General features: G+C 37.0%; 1 protein-coding gene across 1 annotated transcript in view; it reads right to left on the bottom strand.

Annotated features, from left to right (window-relative positions):
• The window catches only part of LOC139724389 (kinesin-like protein KIF1A), a 94,552-nt gene that overhangs the window by 9,649 nt on the left and 59,157 nt on the right, over positions 1-25,746 (bottom strand). Inside the window, exons 19-30 of the mRNA XM_071635533.1 lie at positions 25,505-25,607; positions 22,598-22,716; positions 20,438-20,490; positions 19,677-19,785; positions 18,407-18,558; positions 17,486-17,591; positions 16,505-16,619; positions 13,916-14,049; positions 13,196-13,257; positions 9,627-9,659; positions 7,416-7,502; positions 1,925-2,070 (exon numbers count right to left, since the gene is read on the bottom strand). Of these exons, the coding sequence (XP_071491634.1) occupies positions 1,925-2,070; positions 7,416-7,502; positions 9,627-9,659; positions 13,196-13,257; positions 13,916-14,049; positions 16,505-16,619; positions 17,486-17,591; positions 18,407-18,558; positions 19,677-19,785; positions 20,438-20,490; positions 22,598-22,716; positions 25,505-25,607 (1,219 nt within the window). The remainder of the gene's footprint in view (positions 1-1,924; positions 2,071-7,415; positions 7,503-9,626; positions 9,660-13,195; positions 13,258-13,915; positions 14,050-16,504; positions 16,620-17,485; positions 17,592-18,406; positions 18,559-19,676; positions 19,786-20,437; positions 20,491-22,597; positions 22,717-25,504; positions 25,608-25,746) is intronic.

Raw genomic sequence — 25,746 nt, 5'->3', positions numbered from 1 at the left:
TAATACTATAACATCATCCAAATACTGCTTCTAATTCAGATATTAATCCAGTCTAATTTGGCAAGTAAGGGAGAGCAAGCTGAAAGGTCAGTATCAGGCACATAATTTCTTAACCCGTTGAGGACAAGTCCAGAGTATACTCGGGCACGTGTCTATGGGAAATGTATGATGCAGCAAAATCAGTCCGTCCTCAATGGGTTAATTCTCAGGCAAACCATGTCTTCTTCAATCAGCAGGTCAATCCAAAATATATAAAAGGTTTGATGATCAATCTTATTCTGGTGATCATCTTCAATCTCATCAGATGGTTATTACAATCTCTACAAACATAATGAGTTGTTTTCTACTCTTATGATCATAAACACTGATCCCGACTCCTCTAGCATACAAAGGGACAGCAATAAAGAGGAACCACATTTAAATCAAGCAAACACTAAAATCACCACATCACTCACTGCAATCCAAACTTTGATCACTTAGCATCTCTCTGATCCAATGTAAACACTGATCCAAAGCATCACTCTATGTCAATCCAAATATTGATCCCACTGCATCACTCTTATAATCCAAACATCGACCAGACTGCATTCCTCTAATCCAATCCAAACACTGATCCTACCTCATCACTCTAATCTAATCCACACAAGACTGATCCCACTGCATCATTCCAATCCAATCCAACCTGCTCAGAGCTTCACTCCACTCCAAGCAAATCATTGATCAGACCATTTCCCTCTAATCCCATACTGATCCTACCTTAATCACTTCAATTTAATAAAATGCAACAATGATCCCGCTGCATCATTCTGGTCCAATCCAAACACTGCTAATACTGCATAAAATGATATCCAGATTGATCAGTCTGCATCTCTCTAATCCAATCCTACCCATCACTCTAATCTAATCCAAACACCAATCCAACTGCATCACACTCGTTTTATCTAAACCTTGATTAGACTGCATTCCTCTAATCCAATCTTACACTGATCCTACCCCATCAATCCTGTCTACTCAAAATGACACTAATCCCACTGCATCACTCTTATCCAATCTAAACATTGATCAGACCTAATTCCTCTATCTAAAAAGCTAATCCAACCACTGATCCTACCCATCACTCTAATCTAATCCAAATAACACTGATCCCACTGCATCACTCTTATCTTAACATTGATCAAGCTCCATTTCTTTAATCCAGTACAAGCACTGATCCTATTTATTACTCTTATCTAATTCAAATTATATGATCCCACTGCACCACTCTCATCTTACCACTGATTGGGCTGCACCTCTCTAATCCAATCTAAACACTGATCTTACCCCATCACTCTAAATTAATCCAAACATTGATCCCACTGCATCACTAATGCAGGCATTGATCAGACCACATTCCTCTAATCCAATCTAATCTAAACACTGATCCCAGAGCATCTCTTATCTTATCCTAGCATTAATCAAACTGCATTCCTTTCATCCAATACAAACACTGATCCTAACCATCACTCTACATTGATCCAAACATTGATCTGTACACTGATCTAACCCATTGCTCCATGTTACTTCAAACATTGATCCAACTGCATCACACTTTTCTTATCTAAACCTTGATCAGACTGCATCCCTCTAATCAAATTAAAACACTGACCCTACCAATCACTCTAAAATGATCCAAACATTGATCCCAATGCATCATTCTAATCCAATCCAAACATTGATCCTCAGCTAATCCCAACATTGGTCTCAATACATCACTCTAATCCAATTTAAACACCGATCCTACGTCATCACTCCAATCTAATAAAAAAAAAAAATCAACACTGATCCAACTGCATCATTTTAATCCAAACCAAACATTAATCTCCTCATCACTCTAATCACTGATCAAAACTGTCACACTCTAATCCTATCCAAACACTGCTCCCACCTCCTCTAGCCGGTTGAGTTTTTCCAGCTCCCATTGGTGATCCAGGATCAGGGAGTCTGCCCTTGGCCTCCACCCCTTTAGGTTCTCCTCTCCACGGACGTACGTACCTGAAGTGTCGATCACCTTGCGCATGCGCCTCTGGGTACCTATGGAGAGAGAAGTAGAAGTCTTATTAATACAGAAGCCAAATGAAGCACTCTCACAAACAAACAGGGACACAGACTTGCAGCACAAATTATGACAAAATTGTTTTTCACATCAAATCCACTGAATTCAGTGAATGTTTCCAATTGAAAATTCAGATATCTACCTGACATCTTAATCTTATGGACTCCGATTTACTTTTCTGTGAGACACATTCTTTATCTCATCAAGTCTCATGTAGTCCTAAAATTTGGAAAAAAATACCAATAGAAAATATGATACAACTGTAATCAATTTGTTTTGCAAAACTCTGATGATGTATCTAAATATAAGCCGAGTGCTAGAAGTTTCTGATATCATATAATGGATCAACTTAAAATCATTATGATTCTACTTTTTTTTTCGTACAAACTGTAGACACATCTCTGCCTATATTTTCCTTTTGCTTTAATTCTATTTTCAAATTAATCTTATCAATATAAATTATGGGACAATCAGACATTAATAAACATTACTGAGCATTTTCATGTTTAATGATTGGTCAACGAAAACCTTTATGACTAAAAAATCTTTTATCATAACAAGAACTTCAAAATGTTGAAAGGTTTGAATAATTGTTAAGTGACTGCATTAAAGATTTACTCTTCTGCACTCAGCAGCAAGGACAATTACTGTGATGTTATCTTTTGCTTTCACTGATATTTCTATGTGTAAAATGATCCTATTATACACTTGACAAACTGAACAAACGATATGCTTTAGAAACCAATGATGTAGAAAATATTGACATTGAACAAATCGAGTGGTACATTTGTACGTACAATCATAGGTGCGTTACACATGAAGAATTTAGAACAACAAAGTTAAGAGAAATAATAGCATGCTGTACAGACAACAAAGCAATATTGAATTACAATTAAAAAGCAATGCACTGTGCTGCATGCAAACTGTGCAGTGTGAGAGGGGTTGAGGGATACACTACTATTTCACTTATCGCGCAAACAACGAGGTCATCGACATGCATGTATTGAAGAAGAGCAAGGTAGGAGAAGGATTTAAAGCCATGCGGGTTGGAGGAACACGAGGTATGATTGACTCTTTCTTTAGGTGTGGAGCATGGCCGCTGTGCATGCACATGGACAATGTCGTGCAAGACCTTTGTAGCACTCCGAGGAAAGAAAACATTCTTTTCATCCATCAGTGATTTTCTGGGGGATACATGTATAGCGAGTAGGGAACACCTCTTGGTGCCTCTTGATGACTTCCAGTAACTTAAACGGTTTGTGAAATCTGAACGGAGAGTGAAAATGTGTCCAAAGCTATCAGAGAGGAGATGTCAAATTCATACAAGGCCAAGTAGGCCTATAAGTAAAAGTAAAGAATAAAAAATAAAGGAATAGAAAAGGAAAAATCTGCCAAACAAAAAAGTATCATGTCTATAGTTGTGATGCATCTCCAACTACATTGTATTCATCCAATCCCACATTCTTTCATGCGAGCATTGAAAAAAAAATCCTTTTATCAAGGCTGAAAGATTTATTTATCCACAAGATGAATGAAAAATATGCCTGTACATTAACCCAATATTCTATACTTAGTTGAAATCAGAGCCAGTTGGAAAGTACAGCAGTTTCACTATTAAGCTGAAATATGATAAGAGATATACCGATATGACAAGAGAGGGTTGCAGCTCTTGGCTTTGATAATCAGTGGGCATATTCTCAATGCAACAGACAACGTGTATTTCTTTGCTGAGTCGGCATTATAAAGAATACTTTTTTTCGCCATTTCAGATAGGTCGTCATCAATGAGATTATGCATGTATGCGAGTAAACACTTAAACATATGAAGGCAATATCTGGCCATCTATCTATGCTGCCTTATATATAGAGAAGTTAATAGTGCAGATGGATTGACTGATATATTTACATCATATTAGAAACTTTGGGAATGTATTGGAGAGCAAAATGACTCATGGTTATCTACATGAGAACAAAGTTGATTTTACATGTATTCCTTAACTATACCCTTCCTGCAAGAAAATGAAATACAAAAAGAAAACAAAAATGCATAGAGATCAAAACTGAAAGCCTAAAATATGACTCCTTAATACGAAATGTATACACACAAAACAATGAAAAGACAAAAATGGCCCTTACGGTATTCCATTGGGAAAGAAATCATTTGAGGGGTGATGTCGATGAAATTGGACAACATGCTGATGTCTCTGCAAGTTTGACCTGTGCTCACACCCACGTATGAGTGAGCTTTAATTTGGATGCATCTCAAACAAGAGAAGAAATCCTACATGTATGTTAGACTGTCCTCCAAACAAAGCACTAAAAACGAAGCCACAGATCAGAATGATTCACGAAATGCAAGACGACTTTGAGGGCTACTGGTCAATTTGAAATATATGATTTGTATACTAGTCCACCTCCCCATAACTGTTTTGAGTTTTGGTTTGGTTTGTTCGATTGTTTGGTTTTTTGTTTTTGAGAGAGCAGTAGAATTCTACATTACAATGGAATGTACCATTGCTATTTCACTAATGAATCGAGATGTGCGGTGAAGAGAGAACGCTTGGGGGTTCAAAGAAAGGCGTAAGACTGAGAAAGAGAAAAAGAGCGAAAGAGAGAGAGAGTTGTAGAGGTCAACTAATGAGAGATGATGTCACTGCAGAATGGGCAATCCAAAAACAGAGTGACTGAAGGTACCACAATAGCTGTAGTCTCTCACGGTGAATTTGTCGTGAGATATCCTGGTACTCAAACTTTTCAATTGAGAGATAACAACCTGTGTGCCTCAATCAAGTCCAAAGACTGCTGCATAATTCTATCAGTCCTGTCTATCTGTACACAGCTGTATTTCACTAACAGGTTGGTGTGAATAAAGATGTAATTATACAGTTTGCGGTATGAAGAAATATCTCTCCAGGATTGTTCATTTGTATTCTATCATCTTATGACCCTTTCAAAAATAAATAACACATATCCTCCATAATCAACACAGACGCTTAAAGGTGAAAGATCCATTCTCCTGTTTCGCCTTCTTGGCACAAAGGGTCAAGGGTCAAATTAATTCAAATTTGACAAAAACAAACATCATGTATGCCAGCAACATTTAATTATGCCAAAATATGAGTATGAGAAATCTTATCCTCAAGAGAGCAGGTTTTAATAACTATTATATTTTGGATCAAAAATTTGTCTTCCATTGATTGGTTAAAAGAGCTTCACGTGATTATAGGTATTTTGAACTATTTTAGAGTGTTGGTGTGTTTGACACTCCACGAAGTACTATTTGCAAAATGACGTCACTTTTATGACGACATTTTGCAAATAGTATATACTATTTGCAAAATGATGTCACAATCACCCTTCTTTACAATCAAGTGTACGTGGTCCGTCCACGTCCGGTCCCGAATTCTAGTGTTCAGGTTTGCAGCGGCCATACGAGCGCTTGCATACATGCGACGGGCAACTCTGGCGGTGCCACGGCTGCTACGTTTTTCAATTTCCGGTCTCTCGCACTGTTGCGTATTGCAGGCGCTGCGCTGCCGCCGCAGTGCGGCTAAGCCTAACTGCGACCAACCCCAACACGCAGTGTTGCAGTGTAACTGTGTACACGGAGCGTCCCGGGGTTAGGCTAAGCCTATAATGATTTTCACTTTTTATTCAAATTTTTGATCCAAAATATAAAACAAATATACTTTGCCTAGTTTCGAGTTTCTTGTTAAAACTATGGGCCTCGGTGACTCCAAACTAGTACTATTCACTTCGGGGCTGCGCCCCTCAGTGAATAGTACTAGTTTGGAGTCACCTCTGCCCATAGTTTTAACAAGAAACTCTCAAGGCCAAGTATATTTGTATACTATTGTTGAACACGAGTGAACTTGCAGATTTTATACAAATTGGGCTTCAACTTTGAAACTGTCAGCATTCTTAGTTTATATAGCCAAAATTTTGACAGAACTATAATTGTAGCATGATCACAATCATACTGCAGACTGCTTTGCATAGAAATCTTTGTGACAAAAGATATCAGTCTAGTGAAAAATTGATGTTTCTACATCTACATCACATGCAGTCATATGCAGTGTTAGTCGTACGTAACATTCCATCAGTGAGGTTGATATCATCTATTTGCAGCTCTCCTATGAGAGTGTATGTAACCATGACAACAGAAGCTCTGAAGAACCTGTGCCAAACTTGGCACTTAAGTCGTCCATAGAAACACAAAACCTCCTATGGGCTGAGAGCTTAATTCATGATCACAAGTGGGGAACATTTCTGGCCCCACTTTGATATTTGCTGACTTATGATATCTGAAAAGTTTGAGAGGACTGAGATTGAGAGGGAAAAGAAAGGCATCACTGAAGTGAAAGAAGAAAGAAGAAAAAAGTATCGAAATTGAAGCAGTTTGACATCAGACATGAATTCATGCAAGGTGCAAAGGACGAGATGAAATAGTGGAGTATGAAATGCCGGGTGGTACTGTCTATGAAAGCAGCCGGTATAGTTTTAATTTAAAAGAAAATGCAACATAAAATTCAAATAAATACTCAGAAACTTCTTTTATTTGAATAAAGAAAAGAATAACAAATGACAGCTACATAGCATAAGTCATACTGGTTGTAGTACATTACTTTAGAGCATGCAATCAAGTAAACAGAGATTCAATACTTTGGGGTATACAATAATATGTTAACAAAACTTTGCAGCAGAAAATCTATGCAAAAATCAACCAATTGAATATCGGATTTACTGCATTGCTATTTCATCTCAATATCTGAATTACATTTGCCTATAACTTAATCATGCATGCTCGTGTTATCCCCTGACATCTCAAATCGTGAATCCAGTTCAAGATTATTTTTAAATTTTTCCTTCTCTCTTTACCTTCAAATGACAATTTTTTTTTGTTTTGTTTTTTTCTTGCAATACAGTTAGATATCAAACACATTTCCCCCTTTTTTTGGCTTTGCAATCAAACATTCTCCTCTTCTCTTCAATTCAAATCTTCTCTTCGATTCAGAACATTAGCAACAAATCAGGTACTGAAATTCCATACACAAAAACAACACAAAAAATTAAATGGAAAGTAAGAAAAAACTTGACGGAAGGTTACATTGTATTTGTTCACATAAGTGGAATATTTTTTTTCCATTCATATAGAGGTTTTTGCTACAAGGAAGAAAAAAAACAAACCAAAGATACAGAGGAAGGAAGATTGTAACTACAATGTAAATAGCAGAACAAAAATCAGGAACAAAAGAGCTATGGCGGGGAGACTGTAACCCCATACGAGAGCCTTGTAACAAGGCTAGCATGGACATGGATCTTACCACTCAATTGAGGTGGGGATAGAGTCATGGAGTGAGGGGAGGTGGACTCCAGTAATTCCCTCAGGTCATACTGACTAAAAGACTTGCCTGGCAAAGAGGTCAAAGGTCAGTGTGTTTACAGTATCGATTTTATAAAAAATACAGAATGTAGCCACAAAAAAAATGTTTAGAAAAGATGGTAAATAAAACGGAACGAGCACAACAACAAAAAATAAAATGGAAACATAATATGTATTTATAAAACAATATTGTAATGGGTGAGCAACAAAATGAATGTGGGGGAGGGGTAGGTATTTTTTTTTTTAATGAGGAAATGAATGAAAATATATAATGGGAAGAATTGAAAGGGAAAATTGGAGGGGTTGAACAATTACACAGGGAGAGAAAATGTCAAAAGAGAACAGTGTGAGTTGACGAGTGAATGCCGCACAGCGATGAGTAACATGTCATAGGGTAGACACGGATAGTTAGCTATCACAAAGCTTATCACTACAGAAAGCTGTCTTGGGGTATGGAAGATATTCAAAGGAAAAGGTGGGTTTTTTTTTTCTTTACTGTTTCCTTGAATAAAAAATGAAAAAAAAAAATGTCCTTGTCCCCATCACCTGATCATACTTGAGGGTGATATGGTTTGAGGTATAAGACATTTCATAGATGATGCAATCACAGATCCCCTTTCTTTTTGTGTTTGTTTCTTTGGGTTTGTTTGGCTTTTTTTTGGGGGGGGGGGAGGGGGAGGAGGTAGGGGATGGGGTGGATGCCAGTTTCCCCTCAACAAATACACTCCAATTTTGAGTAATAAAATGATTGTTTCTGTTTCTGAACTCAAAAGTTCACATGAAATAAGCACAAAATAGGCTGATTTTTGGAGAATTACATAAATGAATATGAACATGATTGAATATCAAATTGCTCCGTCTAATTCCTAAACCCACCAGCATTACCAAAGTCATCCGATTATTGCAATCATTTTGTCTTCTTTTTCTGTGTGTTGGTTTGCTTTTTTGTTGCAGTTTTCCAGAAAAAAAAAAAACTGAAAAAGGAATATATATATAGAGAGTACATATACATGTACATATATATATTTTTTTTTTCTCTCAAAATGAGGGAATGCATCCTCTCACCATGAAGGGAAGCATGCTTTATAAATAAAATAAAGGCAGCAAGTTCCTAAGAACTTGGGGAATACCCCAAGACAGCTTCACAATTTCAGACATTCTGGCAAAAAAAAAAAAAAAATGAAGCAGGCAAAAATACCTTCAAAATCTGATGCTAAGCGAGTGCCTGTCATATACACGACAAAACAGAGCATTCCGTATTAAAATGCAATGCTACTTTTCTCTTTCTCCGTGAATCTCACTGATGAAACAACAAAAAAAGTGTTTATCATATATAATATGAAACTGTACGTCAAACTAAGAAAAAAAACGTTGTGGGGAAAAATGGAATGCACAGACATGAATGGGGGTGGCATGGAAGTGTTCTACGAACAGACGTCACTACTAATGATTGTGGAAACGAAGAGGGATGAACAGGACTTGTGTTTAATTAACCCATCTCAGCGTAGGCGGAAAAATAGTTGGGACACACAACTTTCTCTACGAGCGACAGGAGTCAATGATCCAAATCGCGACAATTTGGGGCTCGACTACTTTTCTTCTCCTCGTCATTTTGGATTTTGAAATGGTAGATGTGATTGGGGGAGTGACAATTTGAGTTTTCCTCAAATATCTGTGAAAGAGGGCTGAACTTAACAAAGTCCAAATCAGCTGACACTTGAGGTCATGTTGTAGTTATTTCGTTTTAAAAATTCTCGAATAAATAGAACATGATGGAAAACACCTGACAAAAGAATACAGGTGTATATAAAAACAGCAACTAATGTGTAAATCAATATCTTGATGCGGATTTTTTTTTTTTCCATCTTAGTGGATAAACGCACAGGAAATATGCTTTCTTGTTTTCCAATAATTCAAATCATAATTTCAAACGATCTATCATAGTTGTTAAAGTTATTGACTGCAAAGATCTCTGAAAATGTTAGAAAAATATAATGATTTCACTCTTTTCCACTGTCTTGATGATGTGGAACAAATTAACCCACTCATAACCAGCAACTCGTGGTGTTTGGATGCCCTCAAAAGTCATTTTTGCGAATGTATTCGATGGGTTAATTAACGGATGGAAGAAGGTCAAATCTGTGGGTCATACCATTTCTCCCCCAAGTTATCCACTGCCACATGTCTGCTAGGCAATTTTATGTGGGCAATCATTTACAGAATTTAATGTTGCCATGGTAACAGCAGAGAACAAGCCATCGAATTTACGAAAATATCAATTCTTTTTTTTTTTCTTCTTTCAGGCAGTGTCCTTGAATACGTTACACACTATAACACGTACTATGATCCCACCGATTTGAAGGCACGAACCTGAGAAAGAGATTTCTTGATTTGTCACACTGGGTGACATGGGCGTTTCACTTCAAATGTGGACTTTTTGAATTTTTCCCTCATTTATACTCATGAAATTTTATGGATTTCGACTTGATCAGACCCTTTACAAATTTGTGATTTTCATGTAGCTTGTACACAAGAAGACTGCCCAAAATCAAGAGGTATATTCTACAGGCACTACTTAAATCAAATGATAAGAATGACATTGAATACATCAACTTAAACTCTTTGTACATGATGATTAAATATTCATATCATTTACAGTGGGCAATGTTTAAAATTCTTCTTTGGAAGTGCAATGCTAAAAAAAACAATCATACTGTTATAAGAAAGATTACATGTATTTACTGAAAAAAATAAGTTGATGATATTGCCATCACAAGATCATAATTCAAAACAAAACAACAAATCCACTCAGTTGATTTTCATTATAGATTGTAACGAATTCTAAATAACAATTTGCTTCCATGAATATAAATGAATATAAAATGCTATAGCTATTTCTCGTCAATAAAATCCATAAGACAGTATCTTGACATTATCTGATCTCACAAATATAAGAGGGTACTCTATCCAGAAAAAATTGAAAAATGCTCACGATTATGTGTTACATATCATTTATCATCAACAAAAAACCAAACAAACAATATATTTTAAAGAGGTTTATGTGAGTTTTTCCATTCTTTAGAACATGGTGGTCTTATAAAGTGAAATGAGATAAATATTTTATTTTTTTATTAATTTTATATTATCTTTATCCTGCTGTCTCCTTCTCATGTATGTAGTACCAGACGATGGCAGAGTTTAAAAAGACATTTCCGAAAAATCAATATTTACTACAAATCTGATTATTCCTAAGTATGAAACAAACTAGTGTATTCAATTCATTTCATTAAGGGATCTGAAATTGAAGGGAAAAGTGTATTCAATTCAAGAAGGTGTTTCCAATTTAATTCAAGAAGGGGTCTGAAATTGAAAAAAAAGGTCTATTCAATTCAATTCAGAAAGTGGGCTGAAATTGAAAAAAAAAAAAGAAAGAAGAAGGAAAGATGGCACTGAAATTACAATCCCGATCTTAGACTCATTTCAAGTGTGCAAGACATGTACAAATATTTGCTGCATAAATAAAGAAAAAACAATATTCAACTAAACTCTTCTTAAAAGCAGTAAAGGTCTACAGGATTTATTTTCACTCAAAGGCATTAAGAAGTTTGAAGCTGTTCACAGATTTATAATACAATCATTCAAATACATTGTATAGTATAGGCCTATTTACACACATACAGTATATGCCATATATTTCACAAGTTTGATGTATTGCAACTTTGGACTTGCAAGAAAATTGCATTTCTGTTCAGTCAGTGCAGTGGTGAAATAAGAAAAAAAAAAGTACCTTTCTTCTTCAGGAGAAAATTTAAGGATTTCAAACCCTGAAATCAATGTATGGGGCATTTGCTTCATGAGTAGCAATATCACATAGAGATTTTAATTTCCAGACTATCAATGGACTTGCAAAATTCTCGAAAATAAGATCACTGTGAAATATACCACGCATACAGTACATGATTGTCCTCCAAACTGTATGAATCATGAAGATATTTGACTGAAAAAGGAGGTAGATAAAGCAATGAGTTTTTTAAATGGTGATAAAAACAAACACAGCAGAGTTGAATTTTGGGGTGTAAACATGAAAACCATAGTTTAAAGCTGGTGATTAATTTTGAAAAATTACCAATGAGAAAAAAAAAATGCAAAGCTTTAGCTAATTTCACATCAGCATGAGAAAAGACACCAAAAATGTGTGCAGATTGTTTTATGAACATATAAATATTTCTCTTGTGGCTGAAATATATCTGCCATTAAATAAATGATCAAATATTTCTCTTCATTGTTCAATTCTTTTTAAATTTCACATTGATTTACAGTCACTGATTCCCTCAGTATGGAATCTAATAACTTATTTTCCTTCAGGAAAATAAAAGTCAAACTCTACACTGGAATAATGTGGCACTTACATCTACGAGATAAGGCAAAAAACTATTGTGTGGAATGATTGGTGATTCTTCGCGAAATATGCATGCTGTTAAAGAACAGTTAGTCAAGGATATCTTGCACAGCCAGGATTGGACAAGCATTCTGTTACTGTGGATAACCTCCCTCCCCCAAAAACAATTCAAAACAATGTACGATCAAAATGAAATCTTGCTCTTCTCTCTGGCCCTGCACTCATTAAGTGTGCAAACTGATTCTCCATTGAGTGTTACCTATTAAAAGCCAGAGGTAACAAGTATTACACAAGTTATCTCAGACTGCATATTTATACATTTTGATTGTGCAGACGCAATATGATAACACAGTGCAATAGAACATCTCCAATTCGATAATACAGAAATCACAATGTCATTATGCTTCGACTTTGGCCTTTTGAAAGAACTTTCTCACTTTTTGAAACTTTTCAGATGAGTTTGGACAGTTCTATTCTTTTATCATTCCTAATTTTTTCAGGTAAAAGTCTTTCTAATCCTGGCTGATCCCGTCACTGCATTCCAGTGGTAAGAAATTAGTCTTGGTTAATGGCAGGCTTTATATGACATGTCATCATGGTGCAAGAAAAAAAGAAAGAAACATAACCAAAAGATAAGAGAAGATTCCTCCCCTGTATATCAAATCACTTGAAGATTGTCATCATATTTTCCACCATAATGTGTTCTTTTTCACACCGTCAAACCATTTAAAGTGACAACTGCATTGTCTGAGAGTCGGCACAGGCATCTGCAACCAGTACCTATTTTCCAGTATCTCCTTGGTCTTGGTTATCCACACCCTTTTTTTTTTTGTTGAGAAAAGACTTTCTGGCTCAGAGTAAAACAGCCTTGTCCATTTGAGTTTGACAGCTCAAAACACTATCAAAATGTGAGTAACCAGAAGTGGAATGCAGAATGAAGCATTCGTACAAGAAATTTTGCCTATTTTTCTTCTTTTTAAAAAAAAAGTAAATCCAATGGTTTGACTTTACACCAAAGCTACAGCATCAGGTGATTTCATCCAATGTGGTATGGCCACAGAAGGCAAAGAGTCAAGTATACTTGCACTGAATTCAATGAAAAGTATTCCTTATAAAGCATTAATAAATTTTCCCTTTAATGAGTCAAATGGGGTAAAAGATGATGACAACAATCAAGTCATCCGAATAAATTCATTCCAATACTGTACACTGTAGTTATTGACTTTAAGCCCTCGATCAAAAAAAAAAAAATGGACTAAAAGTTATTCAACAATTTGGATAATTGCATTCCTCTTTCTAAGCTTTCTTCGATAAACTCTTACCTGGACTCAGGGCCTCTGCTGATCGCAGAAGAGAGATCTCATAAACGCCTGTCACGCTGTTACTATGGGAACAATGCATAAAAAGGAAAGAAAAGAATTAAAATCCACAGCATGTATTCTACACCACAAATGCAGGACCCATATTTTTTTTCTTTCAAAGTATTGACAAAGTAAATATCTCATGGTGTGAAAAATTTCACTGACCTGATTCTGTCATACTTTTGTGAAAACAGATATGCAAATACCTTCAATGCAATACTTCGACTCAATAAATTCAGGATGAAGTATGAACAGGTAGCAAGATGAAAGACATTTGAAATATCAATACAATATAGTGTTAGAGTACTGAATTCAGTATATTTACAATTCTGCCAGTAATATGTTTTCTAGTTTTTCCCCTCTGTCACAATAGTAGCTGGAGAATCCATTTCAAAGCACTCTATCCATAGCTTGGCATAGGGGCACAAGTTTGACAGAGACCTATAAACTCGATGCTCATTGTAACCTGTTCTGGTGAGATATGTATGCGGAATCCTTAAAGCTGCGGTTCTCACCCCCCCCCCCCCTTTCTTTCTCTCTCTCTCTCTCTCCCTCACACACAGACACACATACACAAACACAAACTCCAATTCACAACCTGTGGGGGTAGCTATAAGGGGGTTGGGAGCATTTTGCTCCTCAACAACAGAGGGCAGCAAAGCATGTCATGTCTGTATGTACCTGTCGGACGGTCTGTAGTAGCTGGAGCCGAAGAGACTCCTCAGGGAGCGAGAGGGGCTGATGCGGGCATCACGCTCGTACATCTGGAGGCAGATATCCTTGGTGACGCAGGCGGACTGGGCGCAGTTATCCAACTAAAGGTCAATACAAGAGAAAGACACTGAGTGAACCACACAAGGAGGGAGTGGGTGTCATTGAATCGGATTCAAACGGGAGTTGGGCGTTTAAACACAACCATGCATCCATTGGGGGCTACGCTAGTCAGCAGCTTGCCAGTGTGGTGCACCAGAACAGACTGCTCAACACATCTTGAGTGAGTGCCCTGACCTCTGACCACCTGACAACACAAACCTAACACACCCTACCCCTGAGACTGAAATCACAATATATGTATCAGACTTGGAGACCATGATGCTAAGTTCGTATGAGAACACAAATTGGATAAAGGAGACATATTTTGATCTTAAAACGCAAAAGACACAAGAGAAAAAAACAAACAAAAATGCTCCAAAATAATGCAAATTAATGAAATTCTTGCATCAAGTTGTTATATTCCAACTGATTGATAAATTTCCCTACTCAATGTAAATAAGCAATTGTTTTTTGTTTTTTTTCAACAAATTATCATTATCAATATACTATAAGTTGATGATTATTAGTATTGATATACATGTATATCAATACATCTTTTATTCATGTATATAGATACAGGGCAATTTGTCAATCAGTGGCGATATTATGATATTATGATACTTCTACTACCTTCCTACCACTATGAACAATAACAATGATAATATGATAATAATAGTAATGATGGTAGTGATAATTCATGATCATAATTGGGTCTTTTATAATGTCTGCAAACTCTTTCATGTTAGTACTGTAACATTCTCCTAAAGGTCTCTTCTATTTTCACTCACCAACATTGATTGCAAACTTCATCTAAGAGGGAAAGTGAGGAAACATAATCATCAATTGAAGGCCTCACCCTGAACGCATGCACCCCGCAGGATTGGAACCCACGATCTACTAGTCTAGGGCCTTGAGCTTTTTCCACTATACCATGCTGCCCCCACAATATGCCTAATTATAAAATGGGTTCAAGAATGTAGCCAATTGGTAGCGCTGAAATGAGTCACGTGTGCACTCATGATTTTCTTACTAACATGCAGGGCCGTGCAAAAAGGCGTAAAGTCACTGACGTCACAATGTTTACACTAGCAGTGCACACTCAATCAGTTGTTACAAGTGCGTCGCGCGCTACCGCACTGTCAATCCTATAAACAACTTCTAGTTCGGGCTGCCGTGCGCCAGCCGGCCTTTCTTGTGCATAACATGTGGCGTACATATATACTCTTATACGTACAGTACTTTATATGTGCGGGATTTCCGAGTGTGACGTGCATAAATGTTTGGGACGAACGAACATCTTCGGACATCTTGACTTTTGAGCGAGTGCTACATGTAGCTGACTGGTATTGACCCACAAAGGTACATGAAAAATGCTGTTAGTTTTCGATCCAATTTATAAATCAAATAATACACAGGTTTGAGTTTGTGACGTTAGTGGAGATGCAGCTCACTCTTGGGTATTTACAATGTAGTGCAACATGCACTCGGCTTCGCCTCGTGCATGTTTCACAATTGTAAATATCCTCGAATGCGCTACATCTCCACTAACGCACTCTCACCTGTGTATTATTTGTATACTAATTCATTAGCTTATACATCGCTGGGCTTTTTGATATCAAAAGCTTGATAGTGTGGGGATACCATGGAGTGGGCAGACTGGTCGAATTTGAATATGTCACCCTGCATCACATAACTAGCAAAAAGTCTTGAGGTTTTCCTATTTTCTGAAAGAGCAAGTCTTCTTCTACATTATACAGAAGTATAATTGGCACTTATTTTCAGTCCTCACACAAAATCAGTGCGTGCCACTTTTTGTTGGTTTTGTGATGCATGGTCACATACATTCAAGAATCCCTGTAATACATTCTTTGCAGCTTTATCACTGATCTCTGTGTAGGGAGTACACACACAGCCAAAGAATCACGACTGGAGTCAGCCGCTACCGATGAGCAGATTACGCTTTGATGATCATGTTTGCTGACCAGGGCTATTCATGGTTTTCAAATATACCCCAGTGGGCAGTGAATGAATCAGACCACCCACGAATCACCATGCTACTGGGTCTTAACCCATTGGCCTGAATTCATGTACTACGTGGTACAATTGAAACCATGGTTTAAACCAGTGGACAAAGACCATAGTTTTTTATGGGGTGCCAAGTATCGCATGGCCCATTGTGATACAAAATCAGTCATTGTGTTGACGAAATGTTCATTTTGTTGACAAAATGACTGGTTTTGTAATGAAATTGGCCATGCGACACTTGGCGCCCCATAAAAAACTATGGTCTTTGTCCATGGTTTAAACCATGGTTTCAATTGTACCACCTAGTACGTAAATTCCGGCCATTGAGGACAAGTCTTGAGTATACTTGGGCAGAGGTCTACGGGAAAAGCGTGTTGAAGCAAAATCAGTCTGTCCTTAATGGGTTAAAGAGAAATATTTGCAGCAACTGACCTCAAGGTAAGCAGACAAGGTGAGGTACACCATCTCGCCGTATGGAGTGACGCGGTTCAGCAGGACAGAGTTGTGCAGCGAGCTGTCCCACGCTGCCTCAAAGCGGAAGAATGTTCTAAAAGAAAGAAATGAACAAACAAAATGTATACTCCATTCACAAATCATGCTTGCCACACTAATCCATCTTCCATTGGTTTGTTTAGGTGTAAGCCATCACAAAAATAAAAGTGAAATCATCCAGTAAGTGTACTTCTCACTTAACTCCATCTATTCTACTTTGAACATATTAAAGCCATTACTTTTTTTTTCATACCAGAATATAACAAGGTCATTGACACAAGATGCATTCCCTTCATTGTTCCTCCAATATATGACTCATGGTTTTGTGTGTTCTTAAAGACGGACATTTTCCCCCAAGAATTGTGAACTCACATCACAAACTACTGTACATGCAATATCTGGTGAGATGTTTAAGATTGGGTCAGATTTTGAAAATGAAAAAAGAGCTCATCAGCTTAATCAAATCTCTCCCTGAAACCCATGACCTATGACTCATTAAAATGAGATTTTCTCACTCCGCTGACATAAATACACATTTAAAAAAAAATGAATCCTCGAGAAATCTTCCCTGTGCAAAAAAAGGTTCATAAACCTTGAAAAGTCTAAAGAAGTACATGTACACTTCATAGTCTCTCCTTTCAATATGTTATAATCAACATCAACATCAGTTTCCTCCTCCTCCTCATCGTCATCATCGTCATCATCATCATCATCGTCCTCATCCTCCTCCTCCTCCTCCTCCTCCTCCTCCTCCTCCTCCTCCTCATCATCATCATCATCATCATCATCATCATCATCATCATCATCATCATCATCATCATCATCATCATTTCTACCATCACCATGTTGATAAAGTACGCTCAAATGGAAAGTCCGACAAAATTTCGTCGAGGATGTTCACAGAATGACCCATATACCCACCTGTCATCTCCTGGATGCCCCCCATGGCTGGCTGGTAGAAGGTTCAGGGAGAGAACGGACAGCTCATTGTCCGGTTCGGTCACCTCCAAGGTGGTGCGAATGCGCCCTGTGGTCACCAGAAGACAGAAGGATAAACTCTCAGAGCCACATTACGTACACCACCTTTCCAAAACGATAGTGCGCCTTCCACTGCTTTACATATAATACTACACATTTCCAAGATGAATCAGGCAGGAGTACTGGGAATTTTCAAGGAATGAAACAATCATGTCATTTCGATTCAGAAAGTCAAAACTTTGGCAAGTACAATACAATGAGCTTTGCAAGCGTAACATCCATGCATTAAAGTCCCAAGAGACCATTCAAATAACAACTAGCTAACCAGCAGTTTTCCTTCACTATACTGAAATTTCATTATAGCCGAGCAATAAAGTGTAAAAAGATATACAGATTATAGTAATTTTGGGGGCCTGAATTTTTACTTTGTTGTAGCGGGAGTTTCATTATAACCATCTTCATTACAATGAGAGTGCATCGTATCAAAAAAGGAAGACTGAATGCGATCAGGGGGGAATTTCATGAAGGAACTTGTCAGATAAAATATCTGACAAGTCATTTACATCCGACAAGTTTTGAGAAATTCTTTAGTCCGGGGACCATTTCATGAAGGAACTTGTCAGATAAAATATCTGACAAGTCTCTTCTAGCCGACAACTTTTGAGAAATTCTTTAGTCTGATTGGTTGATTTCTCTGAACTTGTCGGATGTAATTGACTTGTCGGACATTTTATCCGACAAGTTCCTTCATGAAATGCCCCCCTGATTGGCTGATTTCTCTGAACTTGTCGGTTATAATTGACTTGTCGGACATTTTATCCGACAAGTTCCTTCATGAAATGCCCCCCTGGAAGGCAGACTGACCGACGACGAGCTCCCTGACGTCCTTCCATAGCAGCTCTTCGGTAGCCTCATGGACAATGGTGATGGCGATGCGTCTCTGGATGCCCTGGTGTAGAAGGAAGACCCCGCTACATGGGAGGTCCTCACTGTGGTCCACGTAGGCTGACAAGTACCTGGTGGCAGAACACAAAGAAAAGTATCTCAACTCAATTCAAATTCAATTTATTCATCATCGTTTCACAAACCTTATGCAAAGATATAAAAGATACACAAAGATACATAATTATACACACAGTAACTAAAACAAAAGAAAGAAGAGTAACACAATTGTGGGAATGCCACAAGAAGCAGTGCTTATAAATTGGGGCCCCAGTGAACATAAGCACTTAGATATTGCCGTAGTATAGACGGAAAAGGAGAAGAAAAAAAACTTGTCGATATACAGTCATCACATTGAAGATAGTTATATATAGACTGCTACGGTTGTACTTTGGAATGTCGTAATATGCTTGCAAGCCTTTGAAATCAGATATACCTATGAAATCAGACATACACTTGAACATGAAAACAGTGAGTCAGTAGGTGTTTCCATTCTTCCCATTTATTCCCCTTTCTCTTATTTTTTTTTCCTTTTTGATACTGACAAGATATATTTTTTAGGGTTTTCACAAGCCTGAAAGAGTAATCATGCTTAGAATCCTGCAGCAGATAGGGGTATTGCTCAAACACAGACATTGCAATGGACAAAGTTCATTCTGCAGGCAGTTCCAAACTGCAATTTTGTTATTTCTTCAATATCAAACGAGTAAAAAATGTCAAGAGAAATCTGCGTTTTATTACATTTTTAGTTGGCAATGGATTCTACATTAGATATCATAATGTTACAGTATATGAGAATCAACATTGTTCCTTATCCACAATAGATACTAAGAGGCTGATGTTGTTTTTTTTTCTTCTTTTCCGTTTTCTTTCTAATTCATTTTCAACAAGTAGATGGATAATACTGATAAATCTCTTTTCTTCTGCGGGGCTGTACTTTGGGTGGAATTAGGCAAAAAAAAGAAAAAGAAAAAGAAAGATACAACAGCATTGCATCATTATGCCACAATGTGCTTCAAGTACATGTAGCTGCTCCTTTTTTGTTTTCAAATTTCCTGTGCAATTTTTCAAACATCTGTAACCCCTGTCAAAGATTCAGATGTTCTGTCTCAATCCAAGTTTCTCCATTGGAGCATGAGTGAATGGGCATGATGCCTGCGTGCTGCAATTGCTGACGAATGGCAATACTCACTCTCCAGAGGGCGCCAGCTCACAGATGTCGAAGTAGACCAGCAGGTCGTGCTTGGAGTGGAGGTGGCTGGTGGATGGGGTGCTGATGAGACCCATCCTCGGGGAGGGAACTGGGGGCAAAAGGGGGCATAAGTATTGTTAGGCTTAAAGGCATGGATGTTATGAGAATTACAAGTATGGTTCCATCATCACCTGCATAGCTTGTAATATGTGCAATAGATACCCTGCATATCCAGCACATACATGTACATAAAGGTAAACACAGTTTCTGTATGACTGCATAAAAAGTTTATTTCTACTCTAAAATGGAGACATACATGTAAGTGTATGCATAAGAAATATGTGAAATAACAATGTGATAACACAACTTACATGTAAGTTGGGTAAGGATGAAAAAGCAAACTATTACCCAAAAGGTACATTCTATCTACCCACTACTAAATGGGGAGGGTGCTTTGGGAATAAAAGTTGTGCACTATGATCGACATTATCTTACACTTTTGATACCAAAACACTGAAGAAACAGCTCATTACCCTGGCAAATTGTGTCAGCCAGACAATGTTCCTTGACACACTCTATCAAAGTATAGCAAGCAAATTTCAAATGGTGGAAGATGGACTTTGAGCCCTTCTGAGAACTATGTTTCTGCTTTAACCTGTCAAATCCTTGAGAAATTTTGTGTGAGATATCCTTATTGGCTAGGATGTAGGATGAGACATGATAGGGTTGGGTCGAGCATGGTCAAGAGGGGGCGCCATTACCTGGTGTAGCCATTGGAAGTGTGCATGGGAAACTCCTCTTCAGCGGCCTCAACCTGTCAATGCAGAAGGAAGCAAACCCAAACAAAAACAAATGAAGTAACGATTCATTCAAGATTAGAAAAAATCAAATATCTCTTCAGTCAGCAACCCTAATTTCTTTCTTACTTCAAATTTCAAAACCTTTAAAGCCACAATACAAATTCTCAAAATATCTTTGAGAATTTGTATGTACTTCTAAAATTCATCTTTGACATTATTCCCACTGAAACTTGCTAGTGTGTATGCACGGCAACAGGACAATTTTGGTCGGAGAAGGAGTTGGTGCAAGTCAAACAATGAAAAATGGGAGGAAACTCACCAACTAGACATACTCATACACACTCAAATACACCACAGAATAATTTATGACTTTAAAGGGATGGTATAGTATTGGTGGAGATGAGAATTGTGCCTTAACTTTCTGCAAGATACCAAGAAACCACTTATAAAATAGTACAAACCATACCATTCTAAGAAGAATTCAAAGTTTATTTGATGAAAATCAGTTTTGGAATGGCTGAGACATCCAAAAACAAAGTAAACCAAAACGATCATACTAAAAGGTGGGTCCCACCTTTTATTAGGATTGCTCTGTTCTGGATATCTCAGTCATTTCAAAACCAATTTTCATCAAATAAACATTGAATTCCTCTTGGAATTACATGTTCTTTCATATTCATAAGAGGTTTCTCATTATCTCACTACAAAATGCTAGAAACTTGAAGTTAGGTCTCAACCAAAACAAGGAAAAGTAGAAATTACGCGGTGCGTAATATATGTCCCCGCCGGAAGTAGCATTTAGTAGCAAAATGTACAATATAGGTAAAAAGATGAAGGTCAAAGGTCAAAGAAGTCAAAGGTCAAAATTCTATGTAGAAGTTTTGAAGCCCTCACCTAGTGCCATCACATAAAGCAAACGGAATCGAAATCGGGTTAGAAATGGCGAAGGAGTAGCATTTTGTAGCCAATGTACAATATAGGTAAAAAAATCAAGGTCAAAGGTCAAAGAAGTCAAAGGTCAAAATTCTGTGTAGAAGTTTTGAAGCCCTCACCTAGTGCCATCACTTAAAGCAAACGGAATTGAAATCGGGTTACAAATGGCAAAGGAATAGCATTTTGTAGCAAAATGTACAATATAGGTAAAAAATCAAGGTCAAAGGTCAAAGAAGTCAAAGGTCAAAATTCTGTGTAGAAGTTTTGAAGCCCTCACCTAGTGCCATCACATAAAGCAAACGGAATCAAAATCGGGTTAGAAATGGCGAAGGAGTAGCATTTTGTAGGCAATGTACAATATAGGTAAAAAATCAAGGTCAAAGGTCAAAGAAGTCAAAGGTCAAAATTCTGTGTAGATGTTTTGAAGCCCTCACCTAGTGCCATCACTTAAAGCAAACGGAATTGAAATCGGGTTACAAATAGCGAAGGAGTAGCATTTTGTAGCAAAATGTACAATATAGGTCAAAAATCAAGGTCAAAGGTCAAAGAAGTCAAAGGTCAAAATTCTGTGTACAAGTTTTGAAGCCCTCACCTAGTGCCATCATATAAAGCAAACGGAATCAAAATCGGGTTAGAAATGGCGAAGGAGAAGCATTTTGAAGCAAAATGTACAATATAGGTCAAAGGTCAAGGTCAAAGGTCACAATTGAAATTCTGTATAGAAGTTTCAAAGCTCCCATGTAGTGCTTTCATATAAAGCAAACAGAATCAAAATCGGGTTAGAAATGGCGAAGGAGTAGCATTTTGAACATTTTGATCACACACGGACGCACACACGGACGGACACACGGACGGCCACACGGACGCACGGACGGACACACACACGTACGGAGCCCGTTTCATAGTCCCCTGCTCGAACTCGTTCGGCGGGGACAACTACACAATCCCTTTAACATTGAAATAGTTTATGCATACAAAAGATCATTCCATACAATTCTGTAATAAAATCATGGGACAGTTATTCTATCACATTCCCTAAAATCATGCTTTACAATTGATAGAACAATAAGCTTTAAAAAAAAAGTGCACTTCATATTTGATCTTTGTGTAAAAGAATACCAAAGACTTGATTCAGTTGCCAAATATGTCACAGGAATCACAAGATTTATCATATATATTTTTTTTCACCTGGTCGTGGTTTGACTCTGCGTGTGAAGAGGATGAGCCTGGTAGTGGCCGAAAACCTCAAACACGATGGGTGACGTGCGAAGATAGTCGATGAACGCTCGCGTGACTGTGGTGGAAATCTGTCCGCCGCACAGAAAATGCATTTGAAATGAAAAGTTGTTTGCAAGTTTTGTAATGCATGTATGTACGTACACTTCATAGTATGTAGAACAGGCCACCTTAAAACATAGCACATCAATGTGCCAAGATTGAGTAAATTCATTCCAAGTTTTACTTCTACCTATAGAAGGCTTATTTGCACAGAATCAACATCTTTAATAATGGCAATTTCAGCAGTGAGTTTGCTGGCATTTTCTACTGTATACAGTAGTAAGAATTAATTTCACTCTCAGAATGTTTTCTCATTAACACTGAGTCTTGATAGTTTTAACATTAAAAATAGATTCCATAATAAACTATGAAGTTGTGTATTAATGAAAGTTGTATTTTCTTCTGTTACAAGATGAATATTCTGTATGATACCTTACAAAAGTTTGTGAAGATGAAATTTCAGTTTACCATAAAGTTTGCATTTGCTTCACTGAAATATTTCTGATGGAAAATCATATTTTGTTAAATATTTTGAGACACCATAGCACACGTACAAAACAGTGTTATTCATTAGCAGCAGTAGATAGAAAAGCGATTAGTGTGGTGATGTTAGGCATACAAGTGTGTAGCAATACATTCCCATCATGCAATGCATGTTGCTCATGTCATGGTGTAATACGCAAACATGGATCTACAACAATGACACAGAACAGAAGGTAATAATTATAAACACATTTTGATGTGAAGACTGCTGCAGAAACTCATTTTACGACTCCAATTTTTCATGCTTTGAGGTCGATGAAACTCACTAGGTGTTTTTGACATGTTTGTTCATATATACGTGTAACAGGTATTTAAAAATGTATGTGTAATGAATACTCAAGAAACCCTGAGAATTATCCTATCAATAAAGGTCTTATTTTGGCATTACAACCTAATCTTTTTGATTTTACAGGACTTGTCCATCATTATTTAAAAAAAAAAAAAAAAAAAAACCTACGTTAAAATGACCTGTATATTGGACCAAGGTTAACACAATTTTGAGAAAATCGGTTCAAAAATAATGCACAATGTAGATGTCAAGTGTGCAAGAAAATTGTTAGGCATTTATAAATGATAGGTTGATTAAACACATCATATGTTACTTGAAACTCCTATTAAAGAAAATCACATAGTTTTGAAGTCCAAAACATATTTAGACATGCAAATTTGGACAGAGAGTACCAGGTAAATTATCAAATTCTCCAAATTTGTGAATTAATATGACAAATTCTAATTCCAGTCTTGTCTTTAAATGATGGCACTTTATGAGCTGAATGTCATGAAAGGAAACACAAGGGAAATCTGTCTATTTTTGGAACAAAACAAATTTCTGTTTATGTTCATTCTTTAAATTTAAAACAGGACAGTCTGAGCTTAGCACTGGAAGCGCCCAAATATGTGCATTATGCTTTCTTTTTGGACTTTCACAGATTCAATGAATTGGTGAACACTCATATACACTATACACTTACTAGTAGTGTGAACACTACCTCTCCCCAATACACACCAATTCCCCTACCCCCCCCCCCCCCCGCCACACGACAGAAAGAAAATATATGAGAAAAAAGCAATACACAATGAGACAGAGGAAACTACCATATGTGTTCATATACCACACTGTATGTCTCAACACTGTATTGTATTGAATGCATTGAACATTTGAGGAGAAAAAAACATCTTTTACTTATTAATTCATTTCCTATCACTACCTGTGTTTCATTCTTGACTTGTTCCATGGTGCATTGTGCTAGTTTTTTTTTTTTTAAAAAGCCTCAACTACACTCAGATTGACGATACACACCGAGAGAGAAAAGTGAGGTGTAAAATGTGCTGAACTCGGCTAATCCAATATGACATACATTCCATCTTGGATGCATCAAAGCTAAATTTATTAAATCATAATAGTGATGGTGAGGATTTGATCACAAAACATCCTACCATATAAAATTTTTGCAATAAAGCCTAAAATATAAGGAGATATCAGTATTTTTCTCATTACACCGTAACTGTAGACGGTTTAATATTGAAACATTTTTATCATTTTATTTTGTGTATTCAACAATACTTAACATTGATTATACAAATTCAAATTTTTACAGTGGTTGTTTCTATCCCTAACTCACATTTTAGAACTATTTTAAAACACTAATGCTGGCTTTTTGTTTCTTCTGCAAATGGTAAATTATGCCTTTTAAACTGCTTACAGGAAGAACCTATCAATACTGTTACACTTGCAATGCCAAGTACATGTACATTTATACTGTATCTATACATAGACTCGGTGATGACGTACAACATTGTACACTGAAGGAATAACGCCTTTATATCAAAGAATGAAATGCACCGAGCAGGATTTGAACCAATGTCCTCCTGATTAGGCATCAATAACCTTAACCACTAGGCCATGGTGGTCCATGTGGTGTAAGTGTAAAGCAGTCATTAATCATGGAGCAACGCACACGCTATGCAAATGAACTTAACCTTAAGGCATATTTGATGAAACCCTGCAAGACATCAATATTTATATCATTATCAGAAGCGCTGGAAATATGTAACCACGTAAACAGAAAGATACATAAGGAGTGCAATTGTTTTGTTTTTTTATAAAATCATTTTTACAAAAAAGCAGAAATAAAAAAGCCTTTTGAACACATCAATCATGACATGAAAAACAAACAGAAAAATTAGACAGACAAACATTGACATACAGACAGACTGCATAAACTTTTTTTGGACAGACCAGACAGGCTTTGGACACTCGACAAAAAGACTTACATCCTGCACAAAGTAAAAGCCCAGGGGCATTCCCGATTGGCCGGAATAATGACTGTGGTTTTCAACCGATTGCGTGACAAAGGCCCCTTGGCCATGGAGTAAGCTGTGTATCAAGCAAAACATAAATAAAATGTGTTTCAAAGTAATTTCTTCAATTTGCTTCTTTATTTTTTTTTCCCCTCGAGGTGTATTGTCTCAGGCCAGGTATGGATAAAAGAGAGTGGCTTATATGTGTGTTGAAA

This window comes from Diadema antillarum, unplaced genomic scaffold (genome assembly GCF_040938485.1).
Source record: "Diadema antillarum isolate AM-2024a unplaced genomic scaffold, OU_Dant_1.0 scf00000212, whole genome shotgun sequence".
NCBI classification, from domain to species: Eukaryota; Metazoa; Echinodermata; class Echinoidea; order Diadematoida; family Diadematidae; genus Diadema; species Diadema antillarum.
Note: the sequence above shows the minus strand (reverse complement) of the source record. Positions and strands in the feature narration are given on the sequence as shown.